We start from the raw sequence: 22,668 nt of genomic DNA, 5'->3' as shown, positions 1-22,668 counted from the left end.
CTTCTTTAATCCACTTTACTCTAGATTTTTGTTTCCAGAAGATCTCCTCCTTCTAACATCTATTGTCCCATTCCTGCTATAGAGAGTCTGCCAATACCTTCCTCTCCTCTGTGAATCCTTCCTTGATGAGAATTTGATTGATTTCTTGTAATTTACTTTCCACTTCTCTCTTGGCTTCGAAAATGTTGCCAAACTCATTTTGGTTCCATTCTTTGAGCCTTTGTTTGATATGTTTAAGGTGCTAGTGCAGGATGAACATTTTTGTGCCCTGAGTGGGCATGTCTTCCACCCACCACTTTCTAATGTTATTGGAGAAGTTTGGATGAGTGAGCTACGAATTTTCAAACCTGAAAGGTCTATTTCTTGGTGTTCCTATGAAAGAAGCGTCCAACTGAACAGGCCAGTGATCTGAACCCCCAAAAGGAAGAATCCATGTGGTCATGGAGTGACCCGAAAGAAGGAGATCCTCCAAAACTATGAAGCTATCTAATTTCGAAGCAACTTGGGTTGTTCCCCCTCTCTTGCTATTCCAAGTGAAGATGCCATTTATTGTCTCTATTCTCACCAGTCTCATTTTTTCTACGAATTTCTGGAATGTGAGTGAGTCTCACCCCAACATTTTGCTTCCCCTTTTTTTTTCTGAAAGTGATTTGATCATATTGAAGTCCCCCCCCCCCATAATCCAGGGGATGCTTGGATGTCTTCCTCTTAGTTCCTTTAGTGAGGTGAGTAGTCTTAGTTTATCCTCAAGCAGTTGAGGACCATAGACATTTGTAGTCAAGTAACAGTCTTTGTCCCCCAGAGGTTGAATTATAATTGAGACATGAGGATTCCAAAGGGCAAGAATTCCCCTCGTTGTGTTGTTGGCTTTGACCTCCAGGTACTCATAGTTGTTGAGCCATTTGCAGTGAAGGTCCTTGATCTTTTCTATTGAGCATTTGGTTTCCTGTATGAAAACCATATCTGGTTTTTCTTCTTTTATTCTATTATTGAGATTTCTTTTCTTTCTTTTGCTTCCTAGCCCCCTAATATTCCAGGTTGTGAGCTTCATAATGAGGTGTTTGTAAAAGAGTAACTGGTAAGATCTTTCATCTTACTTGAATTGATTAGGAATTTCCCGCATTCTAATAGGAGATCATTCTGTCTTCTTCTTCCTCTTTTTTTTCCTGGATTTTTGGTGGAGCATCTTGGTGTGATCTCCATTTATTTGACCCCTTTATTCTCCTAGCTGTCATAGTTCCATTTGACTCCAGTAGCCTTTTTTAGGGATCTACTGAGGTAGAGCTGTTGCACTTTGTCAAACTTCTCTCGGGGCAGAGAGTCAATCCCTTTGTTAGTGCCATGTTCTAGAAACTGCTCAAGTTCCAGGTTCTCCCTCTTAAGGATCTCCTGTAGTTCTTGATCTTTGGTTCCTACTTCGTTGGGGGTCGTATCCTAGTCTTCTCCAAGTCCAGTGTTGTTTAGTGGGTCCTCCTTCCTTTCTTTGTCATCCTGTATTATGTCCATGTTATCTTCTCATTCCCTTTTGGTTAAGGTGTTCCCCATATCTTTACTCTTTTCATTTTCTTTCCCCTCCTCTTCTAGAGTCTCAAAACTATTGTGACTTGGTAGGTTGTTCTCACTGGGTTTCTTTTGGTGCTTTTCCCCCCTCCCTTCCCCTTGCCTGCCACTTTGGTGAAACCTTCAAGGTCTTTACCGATGTTGCCTTTCATATTATTCTCTCTTTTTTTGAGTGGGCATTCTCTGAAGAGATGTCCATGTTCATGACATTCGCAGCATCTGAACGGGATGTGTTCTTAGTCGATTGCCTGGACCAATTCCTCATCATAAACTTCTAGGATGGCCTCATCCAGGAGTGCTCCTGATAAGTCCATTTTAATGCATATGCACGTGAAGGATGTGCATTTACCACGCAGAGTATCCTCTGATATTTTTATAAAATGTCCTAGTTTATTGCCTATAGCTTTTAAGTATTCCGGCAGTGAGTAATCTAAAGGTAAGGAATATAGTCTAATCCATACCGGGACCGAAGTGAACATTTCTCACTCTGGCACAAATTTCATCATCCAAGGTCACATGTAGAGACCCACAGTAGTAAAGAAGTAAGGTCCTCGTTCGAATATTATGTCTTTATCCTCCAAGTTCTTGAAAACCACGGTGAAGAAACCCTTGGAATCTAGATGTATAGTTATATCTCCTTTCGGTTTCCAGGTGTTTCTTATCCAAGTGTATAGTGCTTTCTCTATGTGCCAGATGCCCATGAACTTACATATGACTGCATAGGTAGCCATGTGATCTCTGTGCTTCTGCAGAGCCGGATCACTAAGGACCACTCATGGTTTAAAAATATTCTTGGGCTTGCAGGTTTCTGTTAGAGTTCTACTTTCCAATCTCTGACCTCTGTCTCCTACTATCACTTCTTCCTGAGCCTCCTCGTGGGTCCCTCTCCCTTCCTAAGGTCCATTGCCTTCCGGCACTTGTGTCTCAGTGATTCTTGTCTCTTTCTCCATGGAGTTTTTTTGCTTGCTCGGACTTGTCCCTCTACCTTTGTTCAAGACCACGTTGCTGTAGGAGGGAGTGGAGCTCCCTCCTCCTTGTCCCTCCATGGTTATGAGTTTTTTGATGTCGCCCCCTGTTTCAAACCCTAGCTTCCAGTCGCCAACCTTTCAACAATAAATAATATCATAACAATATCACTAAATAATTTAAAAATCAACATTAATTTCTAATATTTTTTTTACTTTTAAGAAAAATATCAACTTTGGTAGATTGAATATAACATTAATTATTTATGTAACTCATCACATTGCATTGTGGATATTCTAAAGAGATGAATTCTTCGTAATTAAAAAAATATAATAACATAGAAATTACTCATAAGTTCATGTAAGATCATATGGAAGTTAAAAGATTTATTTCAAGTTACCATGCAAACATCAGTTACATAAAATGTCTTAGACATTTATTCAAAATCACTCATAGGTTCTAGCTTACCATCAAAATCGACATCTTCAAATGAATGACTGGATGCAGATGAAGATGACCCATATTCTTCTCTTTCATCAACTAGTTCCTCATCTGAGTCAACATGCATGCCCACCATTTCAAGTTTCAAAAGTCTTATAGATCTACGACTAGTTTCAATAGAATCCCATCTCAACACTATTTCTTCTAGTAGCAACTTCTTCAAAATATCTATGGTCCTGAAGTGAAGAGTTCCTCTCTTTGTTAAATTGAAGTCATAAAAGAGTATGTCAACATCCTTAAATTTTAAGAGGTTTGTGCGGCAACAATTTATATTTGTACCCTTTATTTTTCTCTTTCTACCAATGTTTTATCAACTACCATATTTGGCTTGTACCCACCATTGAATGAGTGGGTATTTGTGGCAACCAATGTACTTCAATAGCTGTAATATCTTCATTTTCTTTAATGAACCCTGGAAACCCAAAATGGATAGCCAAGTGGATTTCCTTTTGCTAATATTGCTATCATGCAACCCACCATCGTGCACAGAACCCCTGTAAATTTCTTCCATGGCCTTAGATTGTGCATGTGATCTTCTAGAACCAATATAGATTTCTATTTCCTCTACTTGTGGAGAATTAATAATACCTTGAGTTTCTTTTGTTCAACAATGTGTCTTTCCTCATGTTCATTTGGCATATTTTGTGGCCAAATAATTCGAGTCTTCAAAAGTGTATCTTCACTTCTTGATCTTGAAATGATATCACTTTGATTATTGAAAAAAAACTCCCACCAAAATGAGTCAACAACATCAAAGTACTCATATGTATCTCTAATACATCTTTTAATTTCTTCCATGCATTCAAAATAATGTATATCTCTCTTATGCCTTTGTGCATTATGGATTTCAACAACTGATTGTAATAGTAATATCTTTGATGCAGATATTGGATGATCTTAATTGAACTTCAAAATTGCTAAAATTGATGAAGACCCCCATTTTACAACAATGGAATACTTCTTGCCCCATATAAGCATTTTCCCATCAAGTTTTTTGATAATAAATTGATGCTAGAAGCTAATGTCATTAAGTTGTTCAAATCATTTCTCCTCACCATGCGATCCCAGAATAAACCTTCTCATGTCAATAGTTTCTTCCAACACATGAAAAACAGGCTCTAGAATGTATGATTTCTTAATACATTCAATTAATGATGGCAGGCTCCCAAAATCCTTCTTCCTAAATGTTACTAAAAAATGACTGAAAATATGATCAATATGGTCATGAGTGTGCCCAAAAATAAGTAAACCAACCTTTACCTTTTTCAAAAATTACCAATTCAACAAGCATGTTTAGATATCCAAAACAACTTTATTTTCATTTTCATGGCTTGTGTTGTCTAATTGCATATTCAAAACTTCAGGAAGAATACCAAACCAATGAGAAACCACGTCATGGATTATAGTTATGGTCAAATTTGCGTCATTATGAATATTTGGAGTTGTGAAGTAAACCCTTGGCAAAATCTTCCCATTAAAGACCATATGACCAACCAGGTGAAACTAAATAAAATTTTCCTCTTGTAATCTTTTTGGTGTGCAGAAAAAATGTGGTAAAAGTGTTTTGTTTTGGTCCATACCATCAATTATCAAAACCAAATATTTATTTGGATTATCATAACACTTCTTTCGATGCTTATACAATTTTTTATTTTCATTTGTTTGTTGATTGTGATGCTCTTGAATTTCTTTGACAACGGAATCTACACATAAAATGAAAGAAACATATTAATAAATATATTTTCATAGTTGATAACTATCCAATTTTTTAAAATAATATTATGAATGCATGCCTCCTTTTTCCCCTTGACATTTTATCCCTTTTTTATTTAAGAGAAGCACATGTAATGCAAACCCCCATCCTTGTCCTCTTAGGAATACAAACATTTTTGAATTTTTTCTTCCATATGCCTGTAAAATATGAATATGTAATAAAATTACCATCTCCTTCAAAACCTTATACATATTCTCTGTATAAGTTGTATATTTCTCCTCTTGAGAAATTATTTGGAATATGTATTATGTCTTTATTTGGCATACACAATCCATGGATTGAAAAGAAGTCTTTTATCCATGACATTGCAGTATTTTCTAATGTCCCAACCTCTCATCTATAATTTACTTCTGAATAAAATGTGGGATTCTTTTCCAGTCTTTCTTGTATTCTTAACAAACAAAAATTACCAATTGAATGCAACATTTTGAAAGCCTTTCTACATAGAAATACATTCCCAATATGACAATCATAACCTGCTAGTGTCAATTAAATGAAACCCACTAAACATGAATTTTGCATGTTTTTATTCATTGACAATATCTCTTCCTTTGCTCCAAATAAAACTTGAAATCCATATGTTTCAAGCAATCCTTTCGAAAAAATTCACCTAAATCAGATCACCAATAGAAATTCTACTTGTGATATATTTTGGATTGATATGAAAAGGTCTACTCTTACCCCTATATACAATATCTTCTTGTAATGTCTCCATCACTTCAATATCCTTTGTAGAAGCATTTTGAGCATCATTAGGAGGAATATTATCCTCACTGTGATCTTTTGAACATAGTAAGGAAATTCATCACCATCATTGCTTGTAAAATATTCATTACCATCCTCACTTGAAAGAAATTAATCACTACCAACATCTGCGCTTTGGAAATCATGACTTGGATGAAATTCTTCACCATCTTCATTCGTGCTTCCCATGGAGGATTCAATTCGTCATCAACATGAGTACCTTTGAAACACTAACTTAGAGAAAATGCATTATTCACATTTGTGCGTATAAAATTATAATTTGCAAGATCTCTTCATCCTCCCCTTGATAACTGGTGCTCTCATAATCCTTAGGATTAGGACTAACTGGAAAATATGACTCGCTATTCATAATCAAATTATCATTTGTAGGAAATTCTTCATCGTCCCCTTCATCAATGGTGGTCTCATAATCCTTAGGATTAAGACTAAGTGGAAACTTTGAATTTCTATTTAATAGAAATTCTTCATCCTCCATTTCAATAGTGGTGCCTTCATAATCCTTAGGATTAGGACTAAGTGGAAAGTTTTAATCTTTATTTACTAGAAATTCTTCGTCCTCCCCCTCCCCTTCCTCAGTGGTGCTCTCATAATCCTTAGGATTAGGACTGTGAAAAACTTGACTCTGGAAAATCTTCATATCCCCCTTCATCAGTGGTGCTCTCATAACCCTTAGGATTAGGATTAAGCGGAAAAATTGACTCTGGAAATTTTTTATCCCCCCTTCATCAGTGGTGTTTTCATGATACTTAGGATTAGGACTAAGTGGAAAATTTGACTCTCTATTTACTGCAAATTCTTCATCTAGCCCTTCATCAGTGATGCTTTCATAATCCTTATGATTAGTACTAAGTGGAAAAATTAACTCTCTATTCGCAGGAAATTGTTTTTACTACCCTTCAACAATGTTGCTCTCATCATCCTTAGGATTAAGACCAAGTGCAAAGTTTGACTCTCTATTCATAGTGAAATAATTCCTATTATATTCATCAATATGAATTGAGTTGTTGCGTGACAAGGATGGTGAAGCTACAGAAAGAAAAACTTCATTATCAGAAGAATCCATGACTTTCAACCAGGAGATGTTGAATGATACAAATTCACTCTCTCCCAATGACAACTTGTAGCTTAGAGATTGAAAATTTCCCTCTAAAGTACCCCCCCTCTCCAAAATTTTCACCAAACATTTTCCTTCCATAGTTTCCCTCCAAAAACTTTTACTGAAAATTTCATTTGAAATATTTCCGTCCAAAATTTTCATCTAAAATTGACTTGAAAACATATTACTAAACTTTTGGTCATGAAAAATTTCACCCTACTTTCTATTCAAAATATCCACAAAAAAATTCGTTTAATGCATTCCTTCAAAATTAAAATGAAATTTTCATTTAAATTATTTAACATTGACTACGTAACTAAATTAATTTTTATAATTAATTTTTTATCTTTTATCCCACAAAGAGTAAAAGCTAATCTAAACCTATAATATTAACTATATCTTTTATTTTTTTTAATTTTAATTTTAATCCCACATTCGAGAAATGCTAAAGAAATCAAAAAATTTGCGTTATATAATAACATTCATTGTTTCTATTCGTCACATCACATCAAGTATTCTCGGTTTTGTTAAAAATTTTGCAGCAATTTTGTGGAGCAGTTGCATTGTCATTGATAACACATTCAATGTGAGCTTTTCACATTTCAAAGGTTAGTTTTCCTTCTATTATGACCATTCCAAGAGGAATTTGGGGAAAATCTATTGTTTCATGGCGTTTATGCTCCAATTTTTTTTTTTTTTTCGAAGTTTTTTTTGCACTATCATATTTTACGAGGAAAACCATATAAAAAACTCTATTTTTTAAATATTTTTATAGCGAAGAAGATGGAAAAAAATCAATTTTGTAGGATTTTTAGAAGAAAAAATAAGAAAAGTTATATGTTTTAGGCCTTTGAAATGAAAAAACTAGTGTTAAACTTCTTTTTCTACATTTTACTTTTTTTTTTTAAATTTGGCTTGGGGGACATTTCAATTCCTGCACGGAAAAAAAAAAAAAAAATTAATAATAATAATAATAATAAAATAAAATTATTCCATTAAAAAAAGGGTTTTATTTATTGATTTTTTTTTTTTAAATGTAAAACAAAAAAAAAAAATCAAATTTTTTTTAAACCACATACATGTTTTTTTAAACAATTTGATTTTTTTTTAGATTTAAATTTATTTTTTATCTTTTATTTTTAAAATCATTTTTGTTTTATTTTTTTTTATTTAAAATGGGGGCCAAAGGCCAGCGGGCAAGCCTATCCAGGCCCAACAGACCTACCCACGGTTTAGTTGGGCCTGTGCAAGCCAACTGCTGGGCCAAGGGTTTATTTTCAAGAATCAACCCCTCGACCCAATGGGAAGCTGAAGGCTCGCAGGCAAGGTCACCCTCGGGCCTTCGGCCCCACAATTAAAAAAAAAATATATTGTTAAAAAAATTAATATTTCTTTAAATTTATATATTTAAATTTTTTAATTATATTGTTTAGAAAAAATGATTTTTTTATTTACAATTTTTGTTTAAAAATATACTATTGTTAAATTTATATTGTTTTTAAATAAATTTTATATTGTTAATTTTTTTTAATTTGTTTAATTAATATATGTGTTTTCTTAATTAACTTATATATATATATATATATGTATATATATGTATATATATATATATGTATATGTATATGTATATGTATATGTATATGTATATGTATATATATATATATATATATATATATATATATATATATATATATATATATATATATCAGGAAGATGGCATCAAAGAAGGTCTTTGTGAATGTTTCTTGAAACAAGGACAACAATTACATCATCTAAAGTTGCAGTTGGACACTTTATGAATATTGTTGAACATACACAAACTGTGAAACATCATGTAGGAATTTCTTTATAGATCAGCTAGCCCTGATACCATGTAGAATTTCTTGCAAATTCTTTACAAATCTACCTCTGAGATCTATGTATAAAATATGACTGTAGATTAACTCGATAATGCAATATACCAAAGAAAAATACTATAATCTTCTTCTACTATCAAACTTGCAGAAGCTTAAAGATCAAGCTGAATCAGGGCTGAACACATATAACCATAAGAAGAAGAATTAATACACATGAAACACAGAAAAAACTTAGGGGAAAGCCTTAGCTAAAAAACACCACTATCTATATTATCATACAAGGTGGTAAAACATCAGAATTACACAAAGCCTTAGCTTTCACAGCTAGCCAGCACTCAGTACAATCCTCCTGGATGCTCACAGGCTATCAAATCTTCTCACAAGCCTTCCTCTCTTCCCTCCAAGCTCTTATTTCCTTGCACAGTTACCTCTGGGATGATCTCCTTCACCCAGTGTAAGACTGCTCTAACACACTATCAGAACTGCACAATCCTCAAGGAACCTTCCCTTAACTGCATGCATGAGTTTCCTTTATAGGAGAAAACATGCAATTGATAGTAACCTGTCCTTCAAATTTAGTTCAACTGGGTATTTCTCTGAATACACATGCATGAGTTTCTGATGAGGGAATCTTCAGTTATCTGGAGTACACTTGTTGAGTGCATGTATGCATCAACTGACTGATAAATCACAATTAGTTCCTCAAATAGTTTGGAACTAATTTTACTGGCTTAACTCAGTAAACTGAGTTAACTAATTACAACTCAAATATAATTCAATCTTATCTACTTAATTAAGAGATAATCTCCTTAATTTAAGGGATAACTGTAGCATGACTTCAAAAAGACTTCTAACTTGAATTTCTCCAACTAATTAATCCATAATGAATTAATTAATTATTTCCAATTAGCTGGTGAGACTAAATTCGGATTTAATTCACAATTTTAATTCAAAGAGAAATTAAAATTGGAATATTCTGGATTCTATTTTTATCATTTCTTGTTGCTATTTTCAACACATCGTAAAACTCAAGCAACATGTCTGTCAAGTATATTCAATATTATTTCCGAATGGAGTAATTCACGAGAATAAATAAAACAAATTTTATATGGCATGTTAAAGATATTGAAAGTGATGATAGTAAACATATCTATCTATTTTGTGGTATGATTAACTTTGGTGAACCATATGAGGTGATGGGCAGAGTATGAAACATATGTTTGGTGCCAAATGCAAACATTGTTTATGTTCTTCCAATATTTCCCAAGACAAATGAGAAGGTTTGATGTAGGAGCATCCAGCTCACCATGACCGGGTGAAGTCTCTGCCTGGTTGGAAGGTTGTTTGAGTATTTGGATTGTTTTTTTTATGATTAGTTTATCAGGTCATGAGATAGGATTTTATTTTATTTTACTTTTAGCTTCTATGTTAGTCAAAGTTAAATGGATGGTTAGGGTTGTTATGGTCCAAACAGTAATAAATAGTAGTTTAAAAATTGATCTGTCAACTTAAAGAAGAAAGGACAAAAACTGTCTAAATAAAGATCTTGTAATGTCAACCGAACTGTAGTTACACAACCATATCATTTCTATTCAACTGAAAGCAATTGCAGCTTCAATTAACTATAAACCAAAGATGTATAAAAGCAGCAATGTAAAACAAGAGAAAGGTTCATCAATTTCATAATAAAGAAATAAAATAAAAGACAGATCTTATTTCTAAAGTGCCCATTTGTATCATTGCCTATCACTGTAATACTATATCTTTATCTATCGTATTGTTAAGAACAGTTCTAGCAGACTAAGACCGACCACCGTAAGTTGTATTTCTTAATATTCCCATTGAGCAACAATCAAGAATGAATTCACACATATAGCAGAATGAGAACACGCAAGTGGAGAGCACAACGATACAGTAAAGCACAACGAAATTACTGATGATATTATAGTGAAATAGAGTGCCAGAGGAAACAGAATACAACATAGGTAACTTCTGAGGAACCTTTCAAATTTTCATAAGTAAAGAAAGATCCACAGAATTGTATCCATAACGCTATTGTTCAAACCATACACATATTACAGTCATTTATAAATAAAAAGACTAGTGCCAGCGTCCATAGAACGGACAAACCCTAGTCTATGGTTTCATAACAAGGACCCGTTCTTTTAACCAAAAACGGAACATCTAACCAAAACAGAGGCCGAAGTCAGGTTCAAGTTTCATCCTTGAAAGGGACACGAATTGAATGTGACTACCTGAAAATAAATGACAAACCCTCCAAGGACTAGAACAAAACCCTAACTATAAATTGACGGATCTCAAGAACCAAAGCCTATCGGCAAAGGGTTGTTACATTTGAAGACCGAATTGTAAGGAATCCACATGCCTAGGTTGAACCACAGACCTGCACAAACCAAACAAAGTTCTGTTAACACACTGTTACAGTGAGACCTAAAGCATGAAGCCAAATAGAAGCTGAGTGTAGCTATAACGTACCTGAGTAAGCTGGACCAAGGAGTCTGTGGAACAGAGCCGCTGAAAAATTGACAGAGCCTGAGAAAGAAGGAGCATTCCAGGTCAGTTTCAACACCCGAAGAAGATCGGAGTAAATCAAGGAGAGGACCATTTACCTGTTTGCAACTGCGGAAGACCAATTCCCTATTACCTGAGTTCAAAAGGCAGCAACAGTTAACCCATTTTACAAATTGAGCAGAGGCCAAAAGCAATAAGAACAATAGCAAGGGGAAATTAGCGAATGAGAAACTAGATTACAAAAACCAAACGACTGAACAAGGCTTAAGAACTTACTTTCTGAAAAGAGTTCGAGCAAGCGCACCTCCAGAACCCAGGCAAATTCATGCCACAGGAGAAGTCCATAGACAACCCCACAACCAAGCTCAGAAGTCCGGCATTTACTTACCACCATACCCAAAGGGAAACTAGAGACCACCATATGTGCCTGAGGCAAAGCCATACAGAGTAGCAACTAAACCCTCACCGGACCGCATAGCAGCATAGCATAGAACAATCGCGAATGACTAGACAACAAAGGCACTTTGGGCAAAGACCAAACGGAGGGCACCAGGCCCGAGAATTGCAGCTGGGCATTGAATGATGCATTAAATCGTTCCCACTTTCCAACACAAAATATCTATTACCCACATTACATACAACCTCCGGAAACAACAAACAAATACGCCACGTCATAAAGCCCGAAACCAAGTGTAAAGCTGAGACTACGTGTAAGTGTGGGCCCGTGTGGGCTGGGTCACATCAGAGTGGTATCAGAGCAGTTGTTTATGTTAGTAGGAGGAATGGAGAGAGGAAGGTGGGGTCGTGGCAGAGGTGTTCGAAGATTGGTAGAGGAAGGATTGAGAGAGGAGATTAGAGTTCTTGCTGCCCATTTGGAGGCAGTAGAGGCAGGTAGACGAAGAGATCCGGAAATAGGCAATGATAGTGAAGAGGAAACTGAAGTAGCAGCAGATGGACCAGAAGGTGAGTCTGCAGAAGTGAGATTGTTGAGATCTGTTTTGGTAGCAAGCAGTAAACCCAAGCCAGAACTCCCGACTTATGACAACATCTTGTCTATCGAAGTTTTATTGGATTGGATCAATGAGATGGATAAGTACTTTGAGTGTGAGGAAGTTAGCGAAGACCGTAGAGTTAAGTTCGATATGACGAAATTGAAGGGACACGCAACCCTATGGTGGGATAGTGTCCAGAACGAGAGGAAAAGATTGAACAAGGCGCTGATTAAAACCTGGTCAAGGATGGTGGCCAAGTTAAAAGGCAGATTTCTACCAAGGGACTATCAGATTGCATTGCACAGGCAGGTTCAGAATCTAAAACAGAAAGGATTGATGGTAAGGGAGTACATGGAGGAGTTCTATTGAGTGAATTTGCGAGCCGGATATACAGAGGATACAGCGAAAAGAACAACCAGGTATGTTAATGGGCTAAGGTTAGATATTTTGTATGAAATCAACATTTTGTCTCTGAACAACAATGAGGAAGCGTATCAAAGTGCGATGAAGGCTGAAGAGAAAATTACCAGAAGGCAGAATGCCTAGAGAGGACGAGGAGCCAGTAGGGGGAAAGGCCAGTCATATGGCAGAGGCCGGACTGCTAATAGTAATGAGGAAGGTAGCAGTTCCAAAGCTTCCGGATCAGCAGACAAAGGTGACAGCATGAGAGGCGGTAGGTCATCCCAGTGAGGCAGGGGAAATGGCTGAGGTAGAGGGGCTGGTTATCAGTGTTATAGGTGTCATAAATGGGGACACCAATCGTTTGAATGTCTAGAAGAAAATCAAGCTGGACAGCAAGGTGCATATGTGGCACAACCAGAGGAAGCAGCGGCACCTCCCCAAGAAGCAGAGAATGCTCCAGAGACAGGGGAAGCTCTAGTGCTGCACAAGGTGTTGCTAAAACCAGTCAACGAGGTCACCGAACAGACGTAGCGGAAGGCTTTGTTTAGAAAAATTTGTAAGTCGCGAGGTAAGTGTTGTAAGTTAATTATTGACAGTGGTAGTACTGATAATTTAGTGTCCACAGATATGGTGGAAAAATTGGAGTTGAAAAGCTTGAAGCATCCCAAACCTTACAGAGATTCATGGCTACAAAAAGGTCAACAGTTGCTGGTGGATGAACAGAACGAGGTAGAGTTTCAAATAGGCACATATAAGGACAAAGTCGTTTGTGACATCATGCCGATGGATGTATGTCACATACTGCTTGGCAGGCCTTGGCAGTACGACCGAAAAGTGGTACACGACGGATTGACGAACTGTTATAAATTTGTTAAGGATGGAATCAAGCATACGCTTGTGCCCATCAAGGAAGAAGGGATAGCAGAGACTAGTGAACCAAGAACATTGTTGGTCAGTGGAAAACAATTTTTAAAACAGGTTGAGGACAGTGAGGTAGGTTACGCAGTTGTAAAGAAAGTAAAGACAATATTGTTACATACAGAGGTATCAGATTTACCTATAGAGATCCATCAAATGTTGCAGGAACTTACAGACATAGTTGTATATGACTTGCCAGACAAATTACCCCCCAAACAGAGCATAAGTCATCATATGGACTTCATACTCGGAGCCAGTTTGCCGAACAAAGTGGAATACCGAATGAGCCCCAAAGACAATGAGGAAATTAGGAAGCAAGTGCAAGAACTGTTGGACAAGGGATTGATAAGGGAAAGCTTAAGCCCTTGTGCTGTTCCAACAGTCCTCGCTCCCAAGAAGGGAGGAGAGTGGTGGATGTGCATCGACTCAAGGGCCATCAATAAAATCACCATTTGGTAGAGGTTTCCACTGCCACAGATGGATGATATGATGGATTGTTTAAGCGGGGCAGCTTATTTCTCTAAGATATACTTGAAGAGCGGGTACCATTGGATTCGGATACGAGAGGGGGACGAATGGAAGACATCCTTTAAGACGAATGAGGGGCTGTACAAATGGCTGGTCATGCCATTTGGCCTAAGTAATGCACCCAGTACATTCATGAGGTTAATGAATGAGATGCTGAAGGAGTACATTGGAAAGTTTGTGATAGTATATTTGGATGACATACTTATTTTCAGCAGGACAAGGGGAGAACACCTTCAACATGTGCATAAGGTGCTGGAGAAATTGTAGCAGAATAAATTGCTAATAAATTTGAAGAAATGTACTTTTATGCATAAGGAATTGATTTATTTGGGGTTTGTAATAGCAGAGAATGAACTGAAGATGGATCCAGAGAAGGTGGTAGCGATAGTGAATTCACCATCTCCGAAAAATTTATTTGAGGTATGTAGCTTTCATGGATTAGCAATTTTTTACACGAAATTCATAAAGAATTTCAGCGAAATTTGTGCACCTATGCTGGACACCATCAAAAAGGCTAACCAACCTTTTCGATGGACAGAGGCAGCAGAGAGAAGTTTCCAGTAGTTAAAGCGAAAGATCACTGAGAGGCTGATCCTGAGATTTCCGGATTTCAAGAAATTATTTCAGGTTTGTTGTGATGCTAGCGGCACAACAATAGGAGCTGTACTCATCCAAGAGGATAAGCCTGTAGCATTTTTCAATGAGAAACTGAATGAGTGTCGACATAAATATTCATCATATCATAAGGAATTCTATGCTGTTATATAGGCATTAAAACACTGGAGGCATTATCTATTGGGAAATGAATTTGTGTTGTTTTCAGATAATTCTGCACTACAGTATGTAATGCAGCAACACAAGCTGAACCACAAACATGCCAAATGGGTGGAGTATTTGCAGAGTTTCAATTTCGTATTGAAGCATATTAGTGGGCAAGCAAATAAGGTAGCAGATGTGCTAAGTAGGAAAGCTTTACTTCTACAGGAAAGCACTATGCAGGTGCTGGGTTTTGAGCACTTACAGGACTTATACCAGACTGATACGGATTTTAAGGAGGCCTATGAGGCATGTCAGAATCCCTTATTGAGGGATAACAGTCCTTGGTTGGACTACAATCTACAGTAGAAGTTTCCGTTTAAGGGAGGACAGTTGTGCATACCTGACTGCTCGATGAGGGAGAATATTATTCGAGAGAAGCATAGTGGAGGTTTGGCTGGACATTTCAGCATGGACAAGACACTCGAGCAGCTTAGTCATTTCTACTTTTGGCAAAAGATGTGGTGAGATGTACAACAATTTTTGGCCAGATGCAAAGTGTGCCAGTTAGCAAAGGGTCACAGTCAAAACACAAGACTGTATACACCGTTACCTACTCCAGGTAGACCGTGGGACTCAGTCAACTTGGACTTCGTCTTAGGCCTACCTAAGAATCAGAGAAGTTACGACTCAGTAATGGTAGTAGTGGACAGGTTCTAAAAAATGGCGCATTTTATTCCTTGCAGAAAAACCAGTGATGCCACCCACGTGGCCCACTTGTTTTTCAATGAGATTGTCAAGTTACATGGATTGCCTAAATCTATCCTTTCAGATAGGGATGTGAAGTTCACGGGACACTTTTGGCGTACCTTATGGAAAAAAATGGACACACAGCTAAGCTACAGTTCTGCATATCACCCGCAAACCGACGGGAAAACAGAGGTTCTAAACAGGAGTTTGGGAAACCTGTTATGAAGCTTGGTTGGAGAGAATTCGCGGATGTGAGATTAAGCACTTACACAGGTAGAGTTCGCTTATAATGACTCGCCTAACCGCAACACAGGTTTCAGCCCATTTCAGATCTTGTACGGCATGCATCCTCACAGAGTGCATGAACTGCGAGACCTTGGACTGTAGGAAAGGCGAAGTGCATATGGAAAAGATTTTTCTAACACAATGAGAGATTTGCATGTACAGGGAAAAATTAGATTGCAGGACAACAGCTTAAAGTATAAACAGTGAGTAGATTTGAAGAGAAGGGAAGTACAGTTTGACGTGGGGGATGAAGTCCTCGCACATTTGCGCAAAGAACGCTTCCCTAAAGGTACGTACAATAAATTGAAGTATAAAAAGATAGGACCTTGCAAAGTCCTTTGGAAATTTTCGGCGAATGCCTACGAGATACAGTTGCCACCCGGAATAGGCATTTCACCTATCTTTAACGTAGCAGACCTGTTCCCTTATACAGCTGACCCAGAGGAGAAGAAGATGGAACCACGCGACCTACACAGATACCCAAGATGAAGGAGAAGCTTGGAAGAGACAGATGCCTTACGTTCAACCTTCTGAGATCCAAAGAATTCTCAAAACTCAGGTGGTTAAATGGACTCGGCGGAAGGAGTATGTGCAGTACCTAGTCAAGTGGAAGGACCGTCCTATTGAGGACAGTTCGTGGCTTGATGCTAGGCAGATTGAACAGACAGGTTCTTCAGTCGAGAAGCTCATGGACTGGAGCCATGATTTCTTTTTTCCCTGGGAGCTTGATGCAGGAGCATCCAGCTCACCATGACCAGGTGAAGTCTCTGCTAGGTTGGAAGGTTGTTTGAGTATTTGGATTTTTTTTTTATGATTAGTTTATCAGGTCATGAGATAGGATTTTATTTTATTTTACTTTTAGTTGCTATGTTAGTCAAATTTAAATGGATGGTTAGGGTTGTTATGGTCCAAATAGTAATAAACAGTAGTTTAAAAATTGATCTGTCAACTTAAAGAAGAAAAGACAAAAATTGTCTAAATAAAGATCTTGTAATGTCAACCGAATTGTAGTTACACAACCATATCATTTCTGTTCAACTGAAAGCAATTGCAGTTTCAATTAACTGTAAACCAAAGATGTATAAAAGCAGCAATGTAAAACAAGAGAAAGGTTCAGCAATTTCATAATAAAGAAATAAAAGAAAATACAGATCTTATTTCTAAATTGTCCATCTATATCATTTCATATCACTGTAATACTGTATCTTTATCTATCGTATTGTTAAGAACAGTTCTAGCAGACTAAGACAGACCACTGTAAGTCGTATTTCTTAATATTCCCATCGAACAGCAACCAAGAATGAATTCACACATACAGCAGAACGAGAACACGCAAGTGGAGAGCGTAATGAGAACAATAAAGCACAACGGAATTACTGATGATATTATAGCGAAACAGAGTGCTGGAGGAAACAGAATACAACACAGGTAACTTCTGAGGAACCTTTCAAATTTTCATAAGTAAAGAAAGATCCACAGAATTATATCCATAATGCTATTGTTCAAACCATACACAAATTACAGTCATTTATAAATAAAAAGACCAATGTCAGTGTCCATAGAATGGACAAACCCTAGTCTAGGGTTTCATAACAGGGACCAGTTCTTTTAACCAAAAACGGAACAGCTAACCAAAACAGAGGCCAAAGCCAGGTTCAGGTTTCATCCTTGAAAGAGATGCGGACTGAATGTGACTACCTGACAGCAAATGACAAACCCTACAGGGACCAAAACAAAACCCTAACTATAAATTGACGGATCTCAAGAACCAGAGCCTACCGACAAAGGGTTGTTACATTTGAAGACCGAACCGTAAGGAATCCACGTGCCCAGGTCAAACCACAGACCTGCACAAACCAAACAAAGTTCCGTTAACACACTGTTACAGTGAGACCTGAAGCATGAAGCCAAATAGAAGCTGAGTGTAGCTATAACGTACCTGAGTAAGCCGGACCAAGGAGTCTGTGGAACAGAGCCGCTGACAAATTGACAGAGCCTGAGACAGAAGGAGCATTCCAGGTCAGTTTCAATGCCAGAAGAAGATCAGAGTAAATCAAGGAGAGGACCATTTACCTGTTTGCAACCATGGAAGACCAATGCCCTGTTACCTGAGTTCAAAGGCACCAACAGTTAACCCATTTTACAAATCAAGTAGAGGCCAGAAGCAGTAAGAAAAACAGCAAGGGGAAATTACCAGATGAGAAACCAGATTCCAAAAACCAAACGACTGAACAAGGCCGAGGAACTTACTTTCTGAAAAGAGTTTGAGCAAGCGCACCTCCAGAACCCAGGTAGATTCGTGCCACAGGAGAAGTCCATAGAAAACCCTGCAACCAAGCTCGGAAGGTCGGCATTTACTTGCCACCACACCCAAAGGGAAACTAGAGACTGCCATATGCACCTGAGGCAAAGCCATACAGAGTAGCAACCAAACCCTCACCGGACCGCACAACAGCATAACATAGAAAAATTGCGAATGACCAGACAACAAAGGCACTTTGGGCAAAGACCAAATGGAGGGAACCAGGCCCGAGAATTGCAGCTGGGAATTGAATGATGCATTAAATCTTTCCCACTTTCCAACACAAAATATCTATTACCCACATTACATACAACCGCCAGAAACAACAAACAAATATGCCACGTCATAAAGCCCAAAACCAAGTGTAAAGCCGAGACTACGTGTAAGTGTGGGCTCGTGTGGGATGGGTCACATCAAGGTTAGATATCGTCTCTTAAAAGTCAAGTATGACACATATGAATAATCTACACAATTGTGTGAAGAAATCACAGCCAACATTTCAAATAACATTGTAAATATCCTTATTTATATTTATTTTTTATGCATTATTGTAAGGATCATTAAATTTTGTATAAATTATTGATCATTGACATATTGTATTTTGTTTGATAGGATTTTTTTGAGAGTATTTCAATCATGTTGGAGGGTATTTATTATCTAGATCCAAATATTATGAACATGATCAGTAGTTTCCACACAGAGACAAAAGAAGAAAGGAGAAGGAAGCAAAAAGCAATAACTCATGAAACTACAACAGTACATACAAGGGATTAACAAAGAATCCATAAGGTGGATCAATATAGTAAAGTTAAACATGTTGCTTTTGAAGATGTGGAAATTGAAGCTGAAGCTGCAAAATATGTCACCATTAATGAGGAGGAGATTAGAGTGTTTTTTAAAAGGAGAAAAGAAATAAAACACTAAAAAGAAAAATGGATACGAATGTCTCTCTTCGAGTTAATGATGAGGAGATTGCTTATCTAGAAGAAGATATGTTAACCAGTAAGAAGAAGAAATCAAAAGTTTCTCAATCTATAAAAATCATGGGCAACACTGAAGATCAAAGTGAAAGTCTAAATATAGCAGAGAAATCATAACAAATAAAAAATGCCATTCGAGATCACTTGATGAAGAATAAATTAATTAATGATGGAAAAACATTTTAGTTTAATGTTATCCAATTCTATAGTCCAAATGAAGGACAATCTCAATATCAAATTAGAAAGACACATCACCTACATGTCCATAAATTGAAAACATTGTTCAGGTACAATCCATATCCACATGTGGTGGATTATGTGGTTCTTGTTTATCCAAATAAAGTTTCCAACAGAGAGGAATTTGAGAGGACACAATGTTTTGAATACAAATATTATGAAATTAGACAGAACCATTCAACAAAGGCCAAAAGACAATTGATTGAGGAATATCCCAATAACTCTCTTTTTGAAACAATGAAACGTATCATTCGTGTTGGTTTAACAAAAACAAAAAAAAAAATATTGGCATGGGATGATAACATAGATAATGAGTATAGAATTCCTATGAATTTCATCAAAAGAGTCATATTTATTCATAATGAATTTGTAGAAAAATGTGGTGGGGAAAGACAAAAATCAGTCTAAGCTTTCGGAAGGAATGTTATAAGGAAATAGGTTATCAAATTGAGGATAAAATCAATTCAAAATGTGACAAAGTAAATTCAAATTTATTTAGAGGCATGGATAACTTGGCATTTAGAACTAGGGAGATATGGTAATTGATTGATGAGATTTTCGACATGTGGGAAAATATTAGTATAAAAAGTTAGAAGGTTAAAATTTCAAAACCCATAATATGTACCAACAGTAAGACAGGTCCTGAAATGAAGAAACTTCTAGATGATATGACTATCACACCTTGGATAATATTGAAAGGAGTGAAGGATGACAAACTAGTCAAATAATACTATGTCGTGTGAAGTCAAGTGAATTATTATTGGACAAAATGTTCTTGGAATTTCAAAAGTATTTTTGTTGAATTATTTATACATTTTTTTTGGATTATAATTTTCTTTTAAATATAACATATTGTTGTTGGTAATATTTTTTATACATATCACTATATTAACATTTTTTACTTTATTTACTAAGTCATCAGATTTATTTGAAAATACAAGAACATATGGTTAAAATATTGAATGAAGATAGTTGGAATGATGTTGTACGCAACTACCCAGAATCAATTTCTACATCAACACTTAAATATTTGTGTCTTGCATTAAAAAATGTATGTTGATTTTTACATTCATTTTATTCATATGTAAACTATTTTTATTTTATTACTTATGCATATATTTGTTTATTTCATTAAAAATGGAGAAGAAGGATACAAATGGAGTACCAAATACTTTCAAAAGATTTATTAAAAAATTTAAGTTGGAAATGCTGAGAAAGCAGCGTCTTAGGAATGTTGAACTTGATCCTACTCTTACTCGTTTCATTTGGAATGGGCTCGACACTATCCAATATCAAAAATACAAGGTGATTGTGAAGACATTTAAAAACTCATACCTAAAAGGGAATATGCCATGGTTATTGCAAACATTTCTCATGGTTTCAATTTCTGAGACATTGGATATGATAGTGAGCCTTATACTTTTCAAGTTTTTAATATAGTAGTTACGATATTTCAAGAAGTCACAACACCACAACTTTCGAGATTTGTGACATTTCATTTAGACACAAAATTTGCGATGTTATTAACAAGCTTCAAAGGAAAAGAAAACTCAAGGATCTTGCTTACATGATAAGAAATTGAAATTGTATGTTTGATTAATGTTAAAAAAAAATTATTTACAAGTTAATTAAATTTATACTATGTCATGTTATATGAAAAATTCAAATCTTATTTCTTCCATAGATCAACAAATTATACGTGATTGTGAGTTCATCCATGTTGAATGTTGGACAAAAAATTATAGTTATAAGCCTATTCTTCTGAATTGAGTAGATGGAAAAATTCATAGCCAAGTATTGGTTCATGATGTTGTCATACGAAAGCTACTATATGAAGATAAAGATGAAAGAGAGACAATTAACATTTATCAAAAACCACAAGCATTGATTAACTATATCATAGATTTATGTTGAAATGAAGGAGATTGGGTTTTGGATTTATTCTCAGGTTCAGGTAAGTTTTATTATATGAAATGAATTTTTAATATATTCCTTTTTAGTTTTTATGTGTTTATACTAATTTACTTAATTATTTATTTTTTGCTTGATGATTAGGTACAACACTAGCCTATTGCCTACAAAAAGGAATAAATTGTGCTACCATTGAAAAAGACCCGCTACAATGCAATTTTCTCCACCAAAGAATTAATTCTCTTCAATTTCTTCCAGATGCAATGCAAGAAGCTGGTTTGAAGAAAGAATTTTTTAATGAATCGCATGTGGCAAAATAGGCGAAGGAACCTCAACCACCATGATATGAAATGATTGGAAAATGACACTTTGGGAGATCTGCAGACATGAAAGATCCATTAGAAGAGGAAAATGTCAAAAATAAAAAAGAAAATGGTGTAGAAGAAGACAATAATGAAGCTCTAGAAGATTATGAACATGCATTATATGATATTGATTCTGAACTTTAAGTTATGCTTGAAAATCAAGCTCAATTTTTAGAGTTATTCATTAGTTTTACTTGTAGTGTTTTGACTTTGAGATTTTATGAGAAGAATGAGTATTTGATTATTGTTCTTATATGCTTATTATTTTTATTATTTGATTTTCATTTTAATTTTATGTGAATCATTATTTTTGTAAACAAAATTGTGATTACTATTAATTTTTAACATAAAATTCATAAAAAAAATGTTATTTTTTAAAAGTTATTTATTAAGAGTTTCCCATAAAAAATCGTTTATTTGACATGTCATTTTTAACAAAAAGTCTCAAAATATGTATTTTTTTCATTATATTTATATTGAAAATGTATATTTTTTTGTCAAATGTTTAAATTTATTGTTTTTTTAATGACAATTATTTGATGTGTATTGAAATATTAATTAAGATTACATAAACATATAGAAAATACCAACTTTAAAATATTGACCTTTTTTTATTTTTTAACTATATGAAAAAAATGAAGATTTCATTATAAAAATAAGTGAAAATAAAAATAGAAAAAAAAATAAATAAATAAACTTAAAAATAAATTTATCAGGGAAGAAGAAGACATTAGAAAATTTAAAGTGTCAAAAATAAACCCTCTACAAAAAAGGAGTTGATGCTGCATCAACACTTTTTAAAATTAGCATGAAAAAAGCTCACATTAAATTAAAAAAAAAAAAGTCACACATGATACATAAGAAAATTTAAAGTACCAAAAATATGCTAAAAAATGTGTATTCTGAATAACCACTTTTCAAAATTGGGTGATTCTTTTGCTACCTCAAAAAAAAGGGTAATTGGTAATTTTCTTGTTTGATCGGTAAATATGTTTAGGGAAGAAATTTTCATTGCGATTCTTCCACACCTCCACACAACAATCTTACATGAGGGAGAAATATTAACTTTAATTATTGGGACCAATTTAAAGTTCAACGAGATTTCATCTAAATGAGTTGGCGCTCGAGAGGTCCTGTAATTTTCAAGGTTTAAAGAGTAAGTTGAAAACATTATATTCATCGAAAATGTTTC

The 22,668-nt window shown here is 35.5% G+C and overlaps 1 protein-coding gene across 1 annotated transcript; it reads left to right on the top strand.

The window, feature by feature from the left end:
* Positions 1-13,071: 13,071 nt before the first annotated feature.
* LOC149264202 (uncharacterized) lies at positions 13,072-13,821 on the top strand. Its single transcript, XM_089397298.1, has 2 exons — positions 13,072-13,281; positions 13,423-13,821. Exons 1-2 carry the CDS (start codon positions 13,072-13,074, stop codon positions 13,819-13,821), a joined length of 609 nt encoding a protein of 202 aa, XP_089253424.1.
* Positions 13,822-22,668: the final 8,847 nt, after the last annotated feature.

Source organism: Pinus tabuliformis, chromosome 6, assembly GCF_031772625.1.
Source record: "Pinus tabuliformis cultivar Carrire ecotype Pingquan chromosome 6, CPIR1, whole genome shotgun sequence".
Taxonomy (NCBI): domain Eukaryota; kingdom Viridiplantae; phylum Streptophyta; class Pinopsida; order Pinales; family Pinaceae; genus Pinus; species Pinus tabuliformis.
This window is presented reverse-complemented; position numbering and strand designations above follow the sequence as displayed.

What these genes read in the sequence shown, in the direction of transcription:
- LOC149264202 (XM_089397298.1), top strand. Translation starts at nt 13,072, where the DNA reads ATGGTGGAAAAATTGGAGTTGAAAAGCTTGAAGCATCCCAAACCTTAC. An exon ending in GGCAGTACGACCGAAAAGTG is followed by an intron (nt 13,282 to 13,422) that starts GTACACGACGGA and finishes TTTTTAAAACAG; the next exon opens with GTTGAGGACAGTGAGGTAGG.